The 17,666-nt window shown below is 52.3% G+C and overlaps 1 protein-coding gene across 2 annotated transcripts; it reads left to right on the top strand.

The window, feature by feature from the left end:
- Positions 1-1,147: 1,147 nt before the first annotated feature.
- Positions 1,148-17,429, top strand: SNX1 (sorting nexin 1). Of its 2 annotated transcripts, XM_082321826.1 has the most exons (15): positions 1,148-1,300; positions 5,628-5,730; positions 6,652-6,788; positions 8,102-8,168; positions 9,398-9,441; positions 10,446-10,587; positions 11,129-11,207; positions 11,959-12,034; positions 13,076-13,189; positions 13,345-13,438; positions 14,053-14,258; positions 15,571-15,714; positions 16,102-16,182; positions 16,656-16,727; positions 17,035-17,429. In XM_082321826.1, the coding sequence occupies exons 1-15, from the start codon at positions 1,154-1,156 to the stop codon at positions 17,083-17,085; spliced, it is 1,557 nt and encodes a 518-aa protein (XP_082177952.1). In that variant the 5' UTR covers positions 1,148-1,153; the 3' UTR covers positions 17,086-17,429. The 2 variants fall into 2 exon arrangements, with proteins under 2 accessions (XP_082177952.1, XP_082177953.1); XM_082321827.1 differs by lacking the exons at positions 9,398-9,441; positions 10,446-10,587.
- Positions 17,430-17,666: the final 237 nt, after the last annotated feature.

The following is a 17,666-nucleotide window of genomic DNA, read 5'->3' as shown; positions in this document are numbered from 1 at the left end:
CCCGTTGGCAGGTCCAATGTTGGATCCAGGACTGGTGATTCTCCTCTACTTTCCTCTCTCTCTTTTTCTCTCTTTCACTTCTCCTAAGGTTGTTAAGTTTAACTTAGAGTTGTTATTGTAAAATTGTAGTTACGTACTGCATGGCCTACCTCAATTTTCCATAAAGCCGCACAGCTTAGCTGCATAGCTGGGGTAGATATAATCGTGAGAGGGCTGGTGGATATCGAATATTTGTACTCGATACTTGTTTCTATAGAAGCTTTCCATTAATGCTGGTGTTTGTGTATGGACCTAGAGCGTTGGCTCACCTTAGTCCACACCGAGAGGATTTGTGAATCTTAGTCACCCCTTCCCCCAGGTGGGACGCGACACACGGCCATCTTCGTTGGAGTTTTGAGGGGACCGAGGCTGGTTGTGTCATTGCGGGGACCACGGCCATCTCAGTTGGGTTGTTGAGGGGACCATAGCCATCTCAGTTGGGGCATTGGGTCTCAGTTGGGTCTGCTCAGTGGAGGGGACTGTGGCCATCTTGGTTGGGACATTGAGGAGACCATGGCCATCTTGGTTGGGGTGTTGAGGGGATCAAGGCTGGTTGGGGGGCATTGAGGGGACCACAGCCATCTCAGTTGGGTTGTTGAGGGCACCATGGCCATCTTGGTTGGGTCATTGAGGGGATCACGGCCATTTCAGTGGGGTGTTGAGGGGACCGAGGCTGGTTGGGTCATCCAGGGGACCACACCTCAGCTGAGGCATTGAGGGGACCACGGCCACCCCGGCCGGGCGCTGAGGAACGCCCGCCACCGCCGCCCTCCTGTCGCAGCGGCCCCTCGGCCCTCCCAGGGCTGGGCTCGCCCACTGCCCCCGGGGCGGGGGTGACGCTCCCCCTCCGCCGCCGCAATGGTACATCCCGGCAGGTCTCCCTGCCCCCGCGCCAGGCTCGTGGCCGTTTCCATGAGGACGGCGCGACGCCTGCCAGCGAAGGAAAACGGTGGCGCTCATTGGCTCCCCCGGCGAGGGGGGGCGGGGCGGGAGGAGGCACCGCCCAATCCGGAGGCCGTCCGTCCCTCCGGCCCCGCCCTGGCAGGTTAAGGCGGCAGCGGCGGTTTCCGGCGCGGCTGTCGCAGGCGGAAGCGGCGGCGGCGGCAGCGCGGACATGGCGTCGGGCGGCGCCTGCGGCTCCCGCTCCCCCTCCCCCGCCGAGCGCCTCCCCCCGCCCTTCCCCGACCCCTACGGCGGCGACAGCGACGCGCCGGGGGCGGCCGACAGCGACACAGAGGGCGAGGACATCTTCACCGGCACCGTGAGTGCGGGCCGCGGGGGTAGGCCCGGCCCGGGGCGGCTGTGAGGGGGGAGCCGCGGGGCTGGGCCCGGCGGTGCCTGCAGATGGGCCCTTCTCTGAGGGGCGGCCTGGCGCCTGCAGGCGACGGCGTGGCATTCTCCGGGTTTGGTTAAAAAACGGGGGAAACCCTCAAACCCCCCCGGGGTGTCTGTTTCCCCGGGGTTATATCCTGTCAATTCTTGCAGACCCCAAGTGTCTCAAAGGAGCCTGTCAGTGTGATGTCCCTGCTGCTCAATATCCCCCCCCAGATCAGGGTCAGAGTAACTCATGAGCGGGCTGCCTTACCGGTTTGAAACCTGCTGGTGGCTGTCGCTCAGTGTCTTTGCTGCATGGCTTGTGAGACTTCATGGGGGAAAAGTCCCATTTTCCTTCCCCCAGCATCAGCTCTCATCCCTTCAACATCCAGAGGGTGCAGGTGTGGCTGGCGTGGTGCTTGTTGCCTTCGGTTTGGGGGATGAGCCTCTCCATGCAGCACGGCTGAGATGACAGGAGGCATCTGATGTGTCTACTGCTCATGGTGAGGATGGTCACCAACACCTTGGTGACCTCCTTTGCCTTGTACTGGCACAATTGGCTGTAGAGGGGTCTAGGAATTTTCGATGGTACTTGTTCAGCAAACCAGGTCACTGTGTTGCTGCACAATTTCCACACTGAAGGAGGAGTGAATGGTGAAGGGTTTCAGTACCTTTTCGTGTTTCGAGTAGTCTCCTGTATGTCAGTCCCTGGTTGTTGATGGCTGTTGGCGTTGGCTCATGCCAGCTTTGGCCAGCTGTGCCAGCGTTTGCTCCAGACACTGACCAGCAGACGGGAGGGGAGTTAAAACACTGGCTAGTGCTTTCTTAGGCTGAATCCCTCCCCAGCCAGCTGCTGGCCTCAGGTTCTTGGGTTCGGCATCTGAACTGAGTGAGGATCTCTGCTAGAGGGGCTGGAGAAGCTGGCTCCTCCAACAGGGTGGTTGCTTGAATGCTGCAGGTACCAGGGCTGATTTCCTAAGCTCTGCGAGCTGAGGCTGGTCACGTTGTCCCCTGTGAGGGCTGACACTGTAGCCTCTGCCTGCCTCACCCAGGCATTTTTCAGCCTGCCTGCTCCCGCTGGCAGGACAGGAGGAGTTGGTGTCTCTGGCAGAAAGCTCTCCAGGAACCTTCTCCTGTCTGCACTTTCCCAGCCCTGATGTTTTCCCTGGGCTGGGCACAGGGAGGCCTCGAGCAGGAGACTGTGGCTGTGAACATGCGGACCTGCCTGCTGCTGGGAACGGAGCTGGCTTGGCCAAGCTTCTCCTGCCACCGGCACAAAGCTGGCGCTGTCTCTGCCCTGCTTGTGATGAAGCTCCTGACCTGCTGCTGCCCTGGCATCCTTGAGGCGTGCTCTTCTGCTGGTGGTTTAGCAGCAGGGAACAAGGCAGAGTTGGGGAGATGTGGGTAGAGTCTGCCCTGCATGAGCTTGTGAAGATGAAACTTTTACATTGGTCTGGGCATCATGGAGCAGCAGACTCATATGTTTTGAAAATAACATGGGAAAGTGCAACTCTGGCCTTGCAAGAGGAAGATGCTGGTACCTCTGGCCAGCACCAGGGCATGGTGATGGTCTTGAACTTCTCAGGACCTTTCTTCATTGAAGAACTGGAGGATGTAGTATGTGGCTTGTTGCTTTGTGGTAGAGGCAGCTTACCGGAATGGACAAGTGCCAACTGCTGCAGGCTTTCATGCAAATAAAGCGTCCCTTTGCTGAAACTGGAGTCTGTTAAGCTAAAGCAGCTTATCAGTGCTTAGTGCTGTTGTTGAAGCAACTGTCATAACTAATACTTGGCTCTTCTGTGCGACCCGGTTGGCTTTGCTTGTCTGTCTGTCCTTGAGCATTAGCAAAACACTTTCTGTGAAGCAGGGGAGTTGGGCTGGTGAGGCAGATCCACCCAGCTGCTAGTGTTCAGGTGGCTTGACAGCACTTAGCTGTCATGCAGCAGCCAGCAAAGCAGCATTTGGGTCAGGCATAAATATAACCAGAGCTGGATCTCATCTATCTGTTAATGAAGATTGGGTAGCTGCGTGATCACAGCCCTCTCTAGGGATGCCCTCAAGTGCTGGATTTTCTGACCCAAGGTCTGCTTCCCCATGGTAGGTATCAGGCTTGCGCTGGGGGACCTACAGAGCTTCTACCTGCACGCCTGATGGTCAGGGTGTGCTAAGTCAGGCCTCTGAGATGGCGGGTGTTGTGTCATGGGCTGATCTAAAAGAGGCTGCAGCTCTTCTGTAGTAGCAGATGGAGAAGTAGGAACAGGGCGTGGTACTTTCGTAGTCTTAAAACTAAATTTAAGGCAAACTGAGAACGTGGTCACAGCAGAAATGTAGTCTCCCAGCTCTCAAATGCAAAACAGGACTCATTAGGGAAACTTCAGAGCCCACTGTACCTTGTCCACATAAAGTGGAGTTCTCTTTAGCAGCTTGAAATGCTCCTGCAGAAGCAGAGGATCTGAATGAGATCTGCTACAAATGTCCTGGACATAGGTCACTGGTGTTAGCAGCCCAGTTGTTGACTTGGCTGCTGGCTGGAGGAGGTCACTGTGGTGGTAGCACTCTTGTTGGCTTGGCCACCAGCTGGAGGTCCATCTGGAGGACCCTGTGAGGGTCTGGGTGTGACATTTGGCGTGGGTCTCTCTGCTCCTCACTCTCCATCACTAGCAAATGTGGCTCCTGCCTATAACTGTTCTGATCCAAGCTGGGAGCAATCCCAGCTTTCTCTTTCAGGAAAACATCCTAAAATGCAGGAGGACTCCATCAAATGATGCTGATGTTTTATGTACCCAAAGACTTGGGCCCACCTCAAACAGGAGCTGCATTAGCACCACTTTACTCCTTCAGGAGCAGTGGGAACCGATGATGTTTCCTTGCTGAAGAAAGCGCCAAGGAGTCTGTCGGTTTGGAGTCGTTGCTAATAGTGCTCCATTTATTGGCCGTCAAAGACCTGTTCTGTTCTCTGCTAAGATGTTAAAGAATAGTGCTTGCTGTCTGATTCTTCCTTGGAATAACTTGTACTTGCTTGTCTGCCTGCAAAATGAGGGATATTTGTAAGACCCCGTGTCCATAGTGCTTGCCTGCAGCAGGAATGCAGAAATAGCTCTGTCATCTAGTGTGGTGGACTGGTTGGCGTACAAGCTCTCGGGTTGGCTTTCACCTTGTCCCCAAGCCTGCTCCCAGTAGCTGGGACGGTCCACCCCCCCGCCTGGTGAAGCTGCGTGCCCAAGGGGCTCTTTGCTGTGGCAGGATCAGCTGTGTTGTAAGTCCTGGCCCTGGGGCTGGCTTGTCCCAGCCCAGCCGTACGTGGGGAGCACAAGCTTTGGGTCGCAAAGCTTGTGCAAGACTTCGCCAGCATCGCTCTGCAAAACACTGAGAGCTGTGCCTGGCTTTAGTCCAGCCGTGGCAGCCTTGTCTCTGCTGCGGGGGGTGTTGTAGGAGGGGACGGTGTGGATCTATGCAGCTGGCTCCCAGCAGTGCTGGGGTGGTGAAGTCCATGAGCTCCTCTGGCACTGCTTGGAAGTAGAAGCGAGCTGCAGTGTTAAGGCATGGCTCGGCTGCCTTCATGTGGGCCCTAACCAGCCCTATGGGGAAGGGTGGCTTGGCTCGTGGTGGTGGTTTAACTGCTAGCACAAGTTAAACTGCTGACAAGGCTCCCATGGTCCCCGGTGTCTTGCCTTCGGGCAAGCACGTCACTGCGGGTCTCTGCCACCAGCGGTGACATCTTGGCTTTCCCAAGGGATGTCCTGTCGGCAGCGTGCTCAGCTCACTACAGTTAAGTGCAGGAGGCTCCCTAGTGCTGTCCACCTGCCTTGATGCAGTGTTAGTGCTGGCCTGCAAGTCGCTACCTGGAAATGGTGTGGCCGGGTGTGTTTTGGGTGTTGTTAACAGGAGCACTTGCATGTACTCAACTGCCTACTGCTCCCAACACCTGTAACTGAAGGACTGGGACTGTGATGCTTGGCCTGTGGGCAGGCACAACCCAGTAACCTGCTAGCTGCTCCCATTCTGCTAAAAATCAGAGCCAAAACTGGCTCTGAAGTTTCATGTGACATTCAGTGTCCTTAATGGCTCAGATGCCTTGCTGGCAGAGATCATAATGCTCAAGGGTGGGTGGAAGGGAGGCAGTCTGTGATGTCCTCTGGCCTCTGTGCTCACACGAGATTTGTAGTATGACCCTGCGTGTCAGGGGCTAGGAAGGTGGTGATCTGTTTGGTCCTCCAGCCTCCATTCCTTGGTGTAAATAACCTCTTGTTTATGTGCTTTTAATTCTCTCACAGAGCAAGCCCACAGCACCAAAAAGGGAATCTCTTCTCCCTGTGAGCAGCACCTCCAAAGAGAATGGGGTTCATGTAGAGCAAGATGATCAGGACTTATTTGCAGGTGAGTCTGTATCTACCGGGTGTTTGCTGGGGCTTTCTGAACTCTAAGCCTGGAGTGATCTGCTTTTATTCATGACCTGCATGTCATGCTTATTTCTGGACTATCACAGGTCCTTATCTCAAACTCATGTTCCAGTCTGCTCTGGAAGCACTAATCTGGTGGTGTTTTTGGGAAGGGTGGGAGTAGCCTCCTTCAGGTCTCTAGCATAATCATGCAGCAGGATTAACTGTTTGGAAGCTGAAGAGGTTTGCTTTAGTGCAAAATGAGGTTTGCTTTAGTTTTGTTGCCTTAAACTGTAAGGTGGTGAGTGTCCTCCCAGAGTTAAAAGGCTTTTGTTCTTTACCTTCTCTTCCCTCCATGCAGGCGGAGGAAGCGTCTATAGTTGACATGGCTGTTCCCAAGGAACAGGAAACATAACACCCCTCATCAGGGGAAAATGAGGAGGGTCAGACCTTCCCCAGCCCTGGCATGGTGGGACACCCCTGGCAGAGGCATCTGAGAGTCAGTTCTGGAGACATCTGCCAACAGATGTTTTGACTTCCTCGTGTGGAGAAGTGTATTGGGAAGGAGCCTACATCCCAGGCTGGCCTACATGTCCTGTAAAAATCCAGATTGGCTTTAGCTGTTCTAGTGTGCGGCTCCTCTAGCACACAGTAAGGAGGTGATGTCTGGTTCCTTCTAGAATAAGTAGTTCATTGGATTAACTTAATGTTCTTCAGCAGGATTGATCAAATGCTCTTAACTGAAGATGCATTAAGTTGTGCTCTTCCCAGTGCTTGCAGGTGTCCTCCCTATGGATTTTTTTTGCTAATTAAGACTATTGTTACTCCCTAGATCCCATGAACCTCTCGAAGAATACTGACATTACCTTTCCAGAAACCCAAAGTAGAGAGGCTGACCCTTGCAAACTTCTCTTGACAGATGCCACTGTAGAGTTGTCTCTAGACAGCACGCAAAACAACCAGAAGAAGGAACTGGCCAAAACATCCAATCCTGCCTCCTCATTAGAAGTAGCTGCAAGCTCTTCTTCTAGAAATCCTCCAAAGAGCTATGAGGAGGTGAGAATTGCTCTGAGCTTTCCAACTTGCCCTGCTGGTTTCAGACTGTAATTGGCAGGAACCTGTCTGTTTACTTAGTTGTAAACATGCATCTTGATGCAATTAATGTAATTGCCATATTATTTGGATGCCCTGGCTTGTATCTCAGGCCATCAGTCTGGGACTGATAACTTCTGAAGTGGGGTTCAGGTCAGCCTGACAGCATTCTTGCTTGTGTGGTGGTGCAGACTGCTTCCAAAGCTGAAATAGCAAGTGGTTGATCTGCTCCTGGGGGTCCGAGCTCTGACTCGGACCTCTAGTATGCTGTATTGCTGCAGATAGAGCAAGTGGTGTAGTTGCTCTTGTCCATGTTTTTATAAGAAAAGGTCTCCTGGGTGACATGAGAGCACAGGGTCCTTAAGTGGAATTTGTAGTCTGGTTGCCAAGCACAGTTAATCAGGTGGTACTTGGCCTAAATCTGGGTTTTCTCCTGTAGAGAGAATGAAACTATTTTGGAGACAAGGAAAGTGCTCCTTTTCTGCCCCAAGCACTCCTGAGCTCATGAGGACAGACTCTGCAGTGCTGTCAGGAATAGTGTCTCAGGTTGGCTTCAGACTGGCTTAAGTGAAGGAGCAGTGCAGAACTAGGCCAGGATGCTGAGCTGATCAGCAAACCGATAAGCTGTCACCTTCAGGTTCATGGACCAAAGGCTGTTTGAGGCCAGTCTCAGCTCTGCTTTGCCCAGTCCTTTAATACCATTCCACTAACGAGGCACTGCAATGCTCTCTAAGCAAGCCTGAAGCCCCTGTGGTCTGTCAGCAGCAGTACTGCTGGTATAGCCGCCCACTGGCCTTTAGCAAAGCAGGGTATGATGGAAAGACCTGTTCAGACTGGGTCTGCCAGTTGCTATCCTGGCTCTCCATCCCTGTATGCCTACACAGTACAACTTAGCTTATGCATAGGTTCAGTATCTTGCACTGTTTCAGATGAGAACCGAAATCATGATGTAAAAGAGCCCAAAGGGAACTATCTTGTGCAGAGCTGAGGCTGGACTCTGCAGAGTTTCACCTTGAGGATGAGCAGTTTGTACATCAGTCTGTGCCAATAGCAGTGTTGTAAAGACAAATCCAGTTTGGGATCCTTGGAAAATGTAGCCTGGACATAAGTGAGAAGCTTGAGGGTTTTACAGAATGGCCTTGGCCAGACTGCGGTGCCAAAGGTGCCTTGGCAGTATAACAAAGTCCCCATAATGTATGGGACTTCATGGTTTGGGGTGGATTGAAGCCTGGCTTTCTAGTTTTAACTTGCTATCCTCGTGTGCTTACTCCAAACAGCTGGAAGAAGAGGAACAGGAGGACAAATTTGAGCTGACCGTAAGAGTGAGTGACCCAGAGAAAGTTGGTGAGTTAATACCCTGTCCTGCTGCATGGTGAAGCAGTTAGACAAGCTAGGCTTGGCCGTAGGACCAAGTGATCAGTAGGCAGCTATCCCCTCCACGTGCCACAGCTCCAGCTTTCAAGCTGTCTCTGCAAGTGCAAACTTGATCCCAGAGTAACTTTTCCAAGACTTCTTCCAATGTCTAGAAGAAATGAAGCTACACAAAGCAAGATGCCTAGGTCACAAATAAGCAAGGCAGAAGCAGGTTCTGGAAAGCCAGGGACCTCAAACGCAGGCAGTGAGGAGCAGGTTTTTTGGGAGGGTGAAACGTGATGCTTGCAGTAGCAGAGCTTGGTGTCTGGAACTGTGGTGACCAACTTGACTTGACCTCCAGGCAGCACCGTCCTGTGTGCAGGTGGCAGGGGGGAGGCAAAACTGCCTTAACCTAAAACTAAGTGTATTATTCCATGCTCTGGCACCTTCCCTAGCAGCTGTGCTTGCCAGGAAAGCAGCTCTGGCTTCAAACTGAGAAGCAAGAGGGTTTCTCTCTGTTGAAAGTGTGGGTCAGAGGAACTTGGCCAGCTTTGTGGAGTCCCTGGGGTGCAGAGAAACCCAGGTAACACCTGATCCCATCCGGCGGAGCAGCCTCACACGTGGCAGCTTGTTCTCACTCTGTGGCTCATGATTTCTGGAGTTGAGAGGTGCACTGGCTTGTAAATCGGAGGTATATTAGGGGTGGCATCAGACTTCTGCAGATGCCCTTCAGCTGAACTACCAGGTAAACGCTCTCCTTGCCAAACAAGGGGACTTCTGTGTTGGCTGCAGAAAACTGCCTGTGATGTTTCGGAATCCAACCACATGCAGCCAGAGGCCATCTGACTTGCATCCTCTGAATAGACTGCTTCATGTGCTGTACAGCTGCCGAATTGTTGCGTGCTGAGCAGATGCGTGGAGTCAGCCCAAACGCTGTCAGGGTAACAAGTGCCTGATTGTCGGTGTTTGGCTGCCCAAGGAAGTAAAAGGAGGGCTAAGCTGTCAGGTCGGGGAAATGCCTAGCGGGCAGGGGTCCAGGGTCCTGCAGTGAGATGCTGCCTGCAGTTCTGTGCAAAGATTTGTGGTTCTGTCAGATCAAAGATCGGAATTGCTGAAGCAGGCAGAGGCCAGAAGATTGCAGGAGCTTTGTGCTTTGCATTCAGGTGATAGTGGAAAGTGCTGATCTTGTGATACTAATGCCTTGTTTCTGTTTTCCGTAGGGGATGGCATGAATGCGTATGTAGCCTACAAAGTGTCAACACAGGTATCTCTAACTCGTTGCTCCTGAGACGGGGTGTCATTATTTTTCCATGCTTGAAGAGAGCTGGACTGTCCTTTCTTAGCCAAGCCAGTGGTGACCTAAATAGGCAGGAGGTCTGAATGCCTTGTTACATGGATTCAGGAGTTATAATCCACTCCTACAGATCAAAAGATGAACCTAGCTGAGAAATAGGTTTTGAGCCTGTTTGAAAGGAGGCTGTTGTCTTTTTTTTCCAGCCAGTTACCTCTTTGCAGTCCTGGCTGATACTGGTGCTCAGTGTTGGAGTGAGCAGCAGGAATGACGTCTGTTAGGGAGAGCCTCAGACACTGGGGCTGTTGCTCATCATTCTGTGCCAATAGTCACATCAGATTAAGCTGACGTGAACTCTGCTCTTGCTGAAGAGCTGCTGCTGTAGCTAGTTTCTTGTCAGGACCTGCTCTCCTGGGCTAGTTGCGAGAAATTGAGCCTTATGCAGCTGCTGCCCTGCTTGGAGCTTTGAGGTGCTGCTCTGAGCTCTGCAAAAAGTTGTTCCTAGCTACCTGTACAGTGGCTGCTGGACTACAGGCATCCTGTGGTCTGAAGCTGATGGTGTCTGAAGGGGACTTGTTAGCCTCCACTCCTGCTGTGCAAACCCAAGTCAAAAGCCACTGATGGCCCCTGTAGTCTTAAGATGATAGTCTGGCCTGACAGCAGTCCCTGTTCCTGTGGGGAGCAGGGATGATGGGATTAGGCACTGGGCAGGGCTTACCAAGCAGCCCATGGCCACAGTAACAGCTGCTTTGTTATTTAGTGGCATTAATACTGCTGTTCTCCTTGGACTGAGCTGTTAGGAGGTAAGTTGCTGAAAACCTAGGCTAGAGATTGCTCTATTAATTCCTCATATCTTGCAGAGCTGAGGCTGTCCTACTTCATCCCCAGAAGTGACAGCAGGTAGAGCTAGCAAGGCTGTGCGTGCAGGGGCAAGCTTCCTTGGGTGAGTCTGATCTGAGTCTCGTCTCTTCCCCCAGACGAGCATGCCAATGTTCAGGAGCAAGCAGTTTTCAGTGAAAAGGAGGTTCAGTGACTTTCTGGGTCTCTATGAGAAGTTGTCGGAGAAGCATGCCCAAAATGGGTTCATCGTTCCTCCACCGCCTGAGAAGAGTCTCATAGGTGAGTGGTGGAGGTGCAGAGTACTAGAGCTGGTCCTTCTGATGGTGAGCTTTGTGCCCGAAGGACAGGCCTGCCTGCAGTCTCAAAGCCAAGAAGGAAGCTACGGAGCAGCCATGGGAAGCAGGTGTGGAAAATAATCTGGGTTCTGTGGCACAGACAAAATTCTGCTGGTTCCATACTTGGAGGTCTGGGCTTAAAGCCTTGTTTGAGTTTGTAGATGCCTCTGTATCTGCCTGACATAGAGTAAAACCTTATCTTCTGCACTGTCACTGAATTGCTGTTCAGTTGAGTCCAGACCTGTAGCCCTTCCAGTCTTGCTTGGCATTGCTTTGCCTCTTTTCTGGATGTCGACTTCTGCTAGATGCTAGGTATAAGCAGATTTTAAATTTCCAGGTAGCTCTTGCTGATGGAAGGTCTAATTCCTGTTGTAAAATGCTGCTTCTCTGCTGTCACCCTGATAGTCTGTACTTCGTAACAAACCACACTACTTTGTGTGGTGAGTTTGAAGCAGCTCATTAATTGCATCTTCCTTCTCTGCTAGGAATGACCAAAGTGAAAGTTGGGAAGGAAGACTCCTCCTCTGCAGAGTTCCTAGAAAAAAGACGGGCTGCTCTAGAGAGGTACAGACCCCAACAGCTATCCCCTCGTGCCTGAACCAAGCAAGGGACCTCTGAAAGGTCAGACTGGCTGCACTCTCCTCCCTACACGAGAAAAGCCGTCTGCTTCTAGGTTTGCAGCGAACCTGGAGGCTGACGAAGAGTTGCAACTGCAGAGAGTTTCTTTGCCTCTGTAAAACAATCTCCTGCTTCAAAAACCCCTGATGGTGTTTGGTCCAAATCTGGCCAAATCCCACTGACATGGCAGGGAGAGAACTGAGCTGTCTCAGGAGCCCCAAAATGTGAATTTTAAGTAATGGTACAAACAGTGCAGATCAGGTGAGAAGCAACTCTATCTCTGTCTAACTTGCACCCTAACTACACAGCCACAGGTGGCCTTTGCTCTGCCACCTGTGTTGACTGTTGTAGTTAGCACCAGGATGTTCATCCCCCCCCTCCAGCTCCAGCCTCTGAAAGATCTGTTAAAAGTGTCATTGTTCAAGATACAAGGCTGGATCTTGATCACTTGGCATATCAAGTAACTTTCTTCCTACAGCAAGTATTAGTCAAGGGTCTGGTCTTGCAGTCTGGTCTCACTGGAGTCCACAGGGTGGTAGGACTCATGGTGGGTGGATGAGATCAGCTTGTTGGGCCTGACTTCCAGCTACTGAACTGCCATTTCAGAGTAAATAACAAGCATGTTGCAGCTCACTGTGATAGCTCAGAGCCAGGTTTGCTACAACTGAAGTAACTCTTGGTGCGTTCCTCTCTGCAGGTACCTACGGAGAGTGGTCAGCCATCCAACAATGCTGCAGGACCCAGACGTCAGGGAGTTCTTGGAAAAGGAGGAGGTCAGTAGTGTGGAATAACGTAGCTACAAGTACCTTGGAAGTACACAAGGAAACGGTACGCAAGCAGTTAAGGAGGCATGATGCTTCAAAGCTCAGCGAGAAGCAGCAGAACCCTGTAAGAGCTCTTAACCTGATGACAAGAACAGCACTCTTCTATGTGTCAGTGGTTGTCTAAGCACTGTACACTCATAATGAGCTCTGGCCTAGCTTGCTTACATCATGGTGGGGCACACATTGAAAGCGTGCTTTTTTTGTTTCATTTTTCATTGTCTGAAATCCACGATAGGAGTGTAGCCCACTGTTTAGAGGTGAGGGGGGGGGGTCCTGTGCTGACTTGGCCTGATGCTCAGATGGTAAGGGAGAGCTGGCCAATGTGGTCCCTGCTTCTTCAAGGAGAGCATGGTCATGCCCAACTGTGCACCTGATGTGGAGAAGTCAGAGTCTTAAAGAGGCTGAGCCCTGGGGAAACCCTAGCCTGAATGATTCCAGTACTAATGCTGTGCTGGAGGGCTCTGATGTAGGAGCAGACATCATGGAAACACCTCACTTTGCTCATGAGCAAATTCAGTTCTGTCTGGAAAATAGCTGTGGCTGGTGTAGAGCATTTCCCAGCATCAAAGCCCCACTCTAGTGTCCCCCAGCAGCGCAAACTGCTGCTGGCTTTTGGAGGGATGTTCCAAAGCACTTCTACGTGCCTGTGTGACCTGTGGCAGCTTGGGCAGCCCTCAGCTCAGGGATTCAAGTAGCATGGCTGGTTCTTACAGAGCTGTGTTACCTTGGCCAAGCAGAACAGGTGGACCCCAGATACAGCGTAAGGTTTAGGAACTCCTCATTTGTTTGATAACCATTCCAGTTCTGTTATTTGAAAAGCTGTACAGGCTATGGCACTGCTTGGGCAGTGTCTGGCTAATCCTTTGCAGTAGCCATGAGCCAGAAATCCTGCTGCCCAGGGACCCATGTGGGAGAATGATGCTGCTGTGGTGGCTCCTTGCCAAGCTGCTTTTATCTCCTGGCGAAGCAAACTTTTCTATTTCTTTATAGCTACCAAGAGCAGTAGGCACCCAGACCCTCAGTGGAGCAGGAATACTGAAGATGTTCAACAAAGCTACAGATGCTGTCAGTAAAATGACCATCAAGATGAATGAATCAGACATAGTAAGTAGTTGGACACCTCTGGGCTGTCCTCATCCTTGCTCCCGAGCTGCATGCTCTCCCCAGCTCTCAAGCTTTGGGTGCAAGATGCGACGAAAGCTCCGCAGCCCCGTAGCAATGCCATCTGTGGGAATCAGCTCTGGGTTTACGCATTTCAGTGGTTCGAGGAGAAGCTGCAGGAGGTGGAGTGCGAGGACCAGCGCCTACGGAAGTTGCATGCTGTTGTCGAAACGCTAGTGAACCACAGGAAAGGTAACAAGCTTGGTACCGCTTGCTCTGTAGCTTGCCCCATAACAGTTAAGCCTTGTGTGGTGCCTGACTGGAGGTCACTAGTGCCCAGGTGTCCTAGGAGACATTTCTGAGAAGATATGACAGTGCTTCTTTACTATAAAGGACTCTTGGTCTCTTCATCATGGCAGACAGAAGTAAAATGGTAATCCCACCTCTTCTGTCCAGTCCTACAAGTTTAGGATGACAGTGTTGAAGTGAACCAGTGTCCTGCAGGATGAAGGCTGCCATAGCAAACCTGAGCAGAGCTGATCTTATTACTAATTCCAAGCTGTCCTCTGGCAGGGAGCAGGGATGGTCTTTCTTCCTCTCCATGTTTTGGCTGACTTCTGCAAAGCTGTGCCTGTCCTCCCACTCTGCTGCTTCCCTTCTGCTCCCTGGCTGGAGTTGCCTAGCCCTCCTCCTGCTGTGCTGCAGAAGCTGCCAGCTCTGACCGAGATAGTGCTGGCTCTTCCAGCTGATGTCTCCTGGGGCTACAGAAAAGCAGCTCCTTGGGCTGAACTCTAGGCTGGGGCTTTACTTGCAGAGCACCCGGTGTAGCGAGGCCCATTGGTTGACTCTCTTATTCCGTTCACTAGAGCTAGCGTTGAATACAGCCCAGTTTGCAAAGAGTCTGGCCATGCTGGGGAGCTCGGAGGACAACACGGCCCTGTCCCGGGCACTGTCCCAGCTGGCTGAGGTGGAAGAGAAGATTGAACAGCTGCACCAGGAACAGGCTAACAATGACTTCTTCCTCCTGGCCGAGCTCCTGGGAGACTACATCCGCCTTCTCTCAGTTGTAAGGGTAAGCATGCCTTTGGGGCAAGTTCTAGGCTATGCTGTTCATCCTAGCACCGATCCTAGGCTTAGGTGTGCCAGGAGGCAGCTGGTCTTCTAAATTCAAGCACAGGGCATGATGTGCCTCTGACCTGTCCAGGCAGAGGGTGAACTTGCTGCTTGTCCAGTTGTGCGTGTGTTGGAGGGGTTAGATTGGAAAAGTAGGGTAAGTGAGGCCTGGCTGTGCTGGTATTCTCCAGGGGGGATGTGGAGCAAGTGCATGGCTTGTAGGTGGCCTCAACCCTTCCAGAAACCACATCCCAAGTGAGCTCTAAGTCTGGCAGGCTGACTCGTTCCTGCCCCAAACTTGTCCTGTCTCTGAGCAGTTGTTTGTGGAGGCTACAGAGGCCAGAGCACGTCCAAGTGAGCAGGCACAAGCCTCCTTGGTCTGCCAGTCTGTACTGGGAGGTGTGGTGGGTGCTCCAGAGCAGGCCCAAGATCTCTGATAGCTGGAGGTAATAAGACTCATCTGGGATGTTCTGGTAAGGAGCCCTAGTGTTGCCTCAGATTTTACCTGTCTTTTGGCTGCTCTGTCCGTCTGACCAGGCTATTAGACACTACTTTCTGCTTTTCTAGCTCTTCCCCGTGATCTGGCTGGATGTGTTCAGAAGTCTAATGGGTCTTTCTTGCTTGGGCTGGTGATTTGCAGGCCTGCTAAAATCATCTGGCCTCCTGGCAGATGTCTACAAGCTGCTGCTGGAGCATGCTGTGCGGCCAGCAGGAGCTAGGCGCACTTAGCTCTGCAGAAGCTCATGGGGGAGATCCAGTGGGGGACAGGCAAGGGTAGCACCTCGTACTGGCCACTTGTGATGGCAGGACTGAAACAGGCAGGCAGCAGAGCTTGGGGACAAGCTAGACATCGTACTTGGGATGCTGCCAATTCAGGAGGTGGCCTCAGGCCTGTCCAGGCTTGTGCTGAACTGTGTGCGTACCTAGGGCTTTTCCAGTGACTCTCTCCTGCCAAACCCTAGAGCAGGTGGGCAAATCCTGTGCTGCCAGCCCTGTAAGGAGGAAGGTCTCAAAGCTGTTCCTGAAGCATGAGTTGGTTGATGTTGCACCTGGGCTCCTTTGCTAGTAGAGCAATTCCATGTTCTGGCTCAGCTTTGGTTACACCACGATGGGTTCAGGACCAGAGCTGATGAAGCAGCTCTGCTGTTAGCTGATGTCCCCCTTACCAAAGGTGTGGTTGTCGCTGTCAGCAGAGCTCCTTGCAGCTGCCTGCTGCTACTGGTGTGGTAGCAGAGGCAGAGCAGAGCTCAGTTTCTGCTCCTTGCTTTTAGGGAGCTTTTGACCAGCGCATGAAGACCTGGCAGCGGTGGCAGGATGCCCAGACCATGCTGCAGAAGAAGAGGGAGATGGAGGCCAGGCTGCTCTGGGCCAACAAACCTGACAAGCTGCAGCAGGCCAAAGAGGAGATCTCAGAGGTAGGGGGTGAGGAGTTGCTGGGGTCTCTGCTCAGCTCCTTCCCTCTGTGCTGTCACTGAGTAGTAAGAAGGGGACCTTTTGAGCTGAAGGGACAGGTATCTATTGCCAAGCTTGCATGAAGGGATAAGCCAGCCTTGAGCAAGCCTCGCAGGAAGCCACAGAAGCTGCAGGATGGGCTGCTTGCAGTCCCACCTCCTGTGGCTTCCTTGCTGAGCTTGCAGCAAGCAGGGGATGCAGCTTGCTGTGGTAGCGAGGACCAGAAATGCCGGGCTTTGCTCTGGCAGCACCTCTCATGAACAGTCATGGCTACGAAACCACTTGGAGAGGGGAGCAAGAGCTGCTTCACCTCCCCTGCCCTGGAAACAGTGCGCTTCCTCTCTCTGCAGTGGGAGTCTCGTGTGACACAGTACGAAAGGGACTTTGAACGGATTTCTGCTGTCATCCGCAAGGAAGTGATACGGTTTGAGGTATGTTTGGCCAAGCCCTTGGCATGCAGCCCTCCAGCTGGTTGGCCTTGATGTGCCTTGGCTGGGAATACCAGCCTGGGCTAGCCAAGGGTCACCTTGGCTCCTGACCCCGCTCCCAGTACAGTGGTTGGCAGTATTTGTAAATCCAGACATGTGTGAGTTGGGGCATCACTACCATGGGCAGAGCTGATGTTTTTGGTTAAGAGAGGGCTTCTACGCAGAGAAGCGCATCTGTTAAAATGAGGGTGGGTGGGCAAAGATCCTCTGAGCCATCAGGCTGTGGCCAGAGGTGAGCTTCATCCTCAGCATCTCATGCTCTCATGCTGCTTGCTTCATGTGGGCAGCTGAGCTCATCCAACAGAGCCCCAGGAGGAACAGGAAAATTGTGGTGGCTTGTCCTTGCCCCACAAAAAGCTGGAGGGTTTTGGTGGTTCGTTCAGCCTTGTACTCACTCCTGCACCCATCTCTTGCAGAAAGAGAAATCCAAGGACTTCAGAAACCATGTCACTAAATACCTTGAGACGTTATTAAACTCTCAGCAACAGGTGAGTAGCCCCAGCCCGGTGGTCATTTTACCTCTCGAAGCTCAGCAGTGTGAGTTCGCACCTGCTCAAGCGTCAGCCCCCACCCTGGGTGCATCCTGCTCCCCACACGTGGGGAGGGATGAACCCCCACGGGCTGGAGCAGGACAAAATATAAGCATTGCACCCCCCCCTTTATGCCTTTTCTGGGGTGCTGTCCCCTGTGGAGGGGCTTCTGCCCCACCAAATGCTTCTCGACTCACTCTGGACTTGAACTGTGCTGGCAAAGCACCTGCAGGCTCCTGACTCTCTCCCTCTCTCCTCTCTGCAGCTGGTGAAGTACTGGGAAGCGTTCCTACCCGAAGCCAAGGCCATTTCTTAATTGGACCGAGCAAACGAGCATACCTGAACTTTGCCTTTTTTTTTATATACACTATACCTCTTCCTCTTTTACATGTGAATGAACCCTAGTTAAACATTCTGGAGCTGATAGAGGTTTAACCCCCAGACAAGCAGCTTGCAAGCCAGTAACTCTTCTAACTGTATATTTTTCATTTAGCAACATATATTTTCTTACTGAAGAAAAACTAGTTTCCTGCTTTAAGACCAGACCTGCAGTAGGGGGTTAACGATATATGTAAAATGTATATTTTTCAGGCTGGGTTTTAGGGCTCTAATGACTATCTTATTCCTGCAGTGCCATTAAAATTCTGTAATAAAACTTCTATCGGGGCAAACAGGCTCTTGTCTGTTCGTGGGCTGGGGTGGGGCGGGCTAACGGCTGCATCCTGTGGATGCTGAGGGAGGCAGTGGAGCCTCTGCCTTGTTGTGACTGGGCCGTGGGTGACCTTGGGCACTGCCCCAGCCACCTGTCCTGGCGCCTGATTAAGCTTTGGCTTTCTGCCATGAGCCTGGGGTGGCTGTTTTTAGGATCTGAGCTCAGCAGGGCTGTGTAGTGGCCCC

Source organism: Platalea leucorodia (genome assembly GCF_965183815.1).
Source record: "Platalea leucorodia genome assembly, chromosome: 9".
NCBI classification, from domain to species: domain Eukaryota; kingdom Metazoa; phylum Chordata; class Aves; order Pelecaniformes; family Threskiornithidae; genus Platalea; species Platalea leucorodia.
Note: the sequence above shows the minus strand (reverse complement) of the source record. Positions and strands in the feature narration are given on the sequence as shown.

Coding starts and splice junctions, on each gene's coding strand:
- SNX1 (XM_082321826.1), top strand. CDS start 1,154: ATGGCGTCGGGCGGCGCCTGCGGCTCCCGCTCCCCCTCCCCCGCCGAG. Junction 13,190..13,344: donor AGATGAATGAATCAGACATA/GTAAGTAGTTGG, acceptor TACGCATTTCAG/TGGTTCGAGGAGAAGCTGCA. Junction 13,439..14,052: donor GCTAGTGAACCACAGGAAAG/GTAACAAGCTTG, acceptor TCCGTTCACTAG/AGCTAGCGTTGAATACAGCC.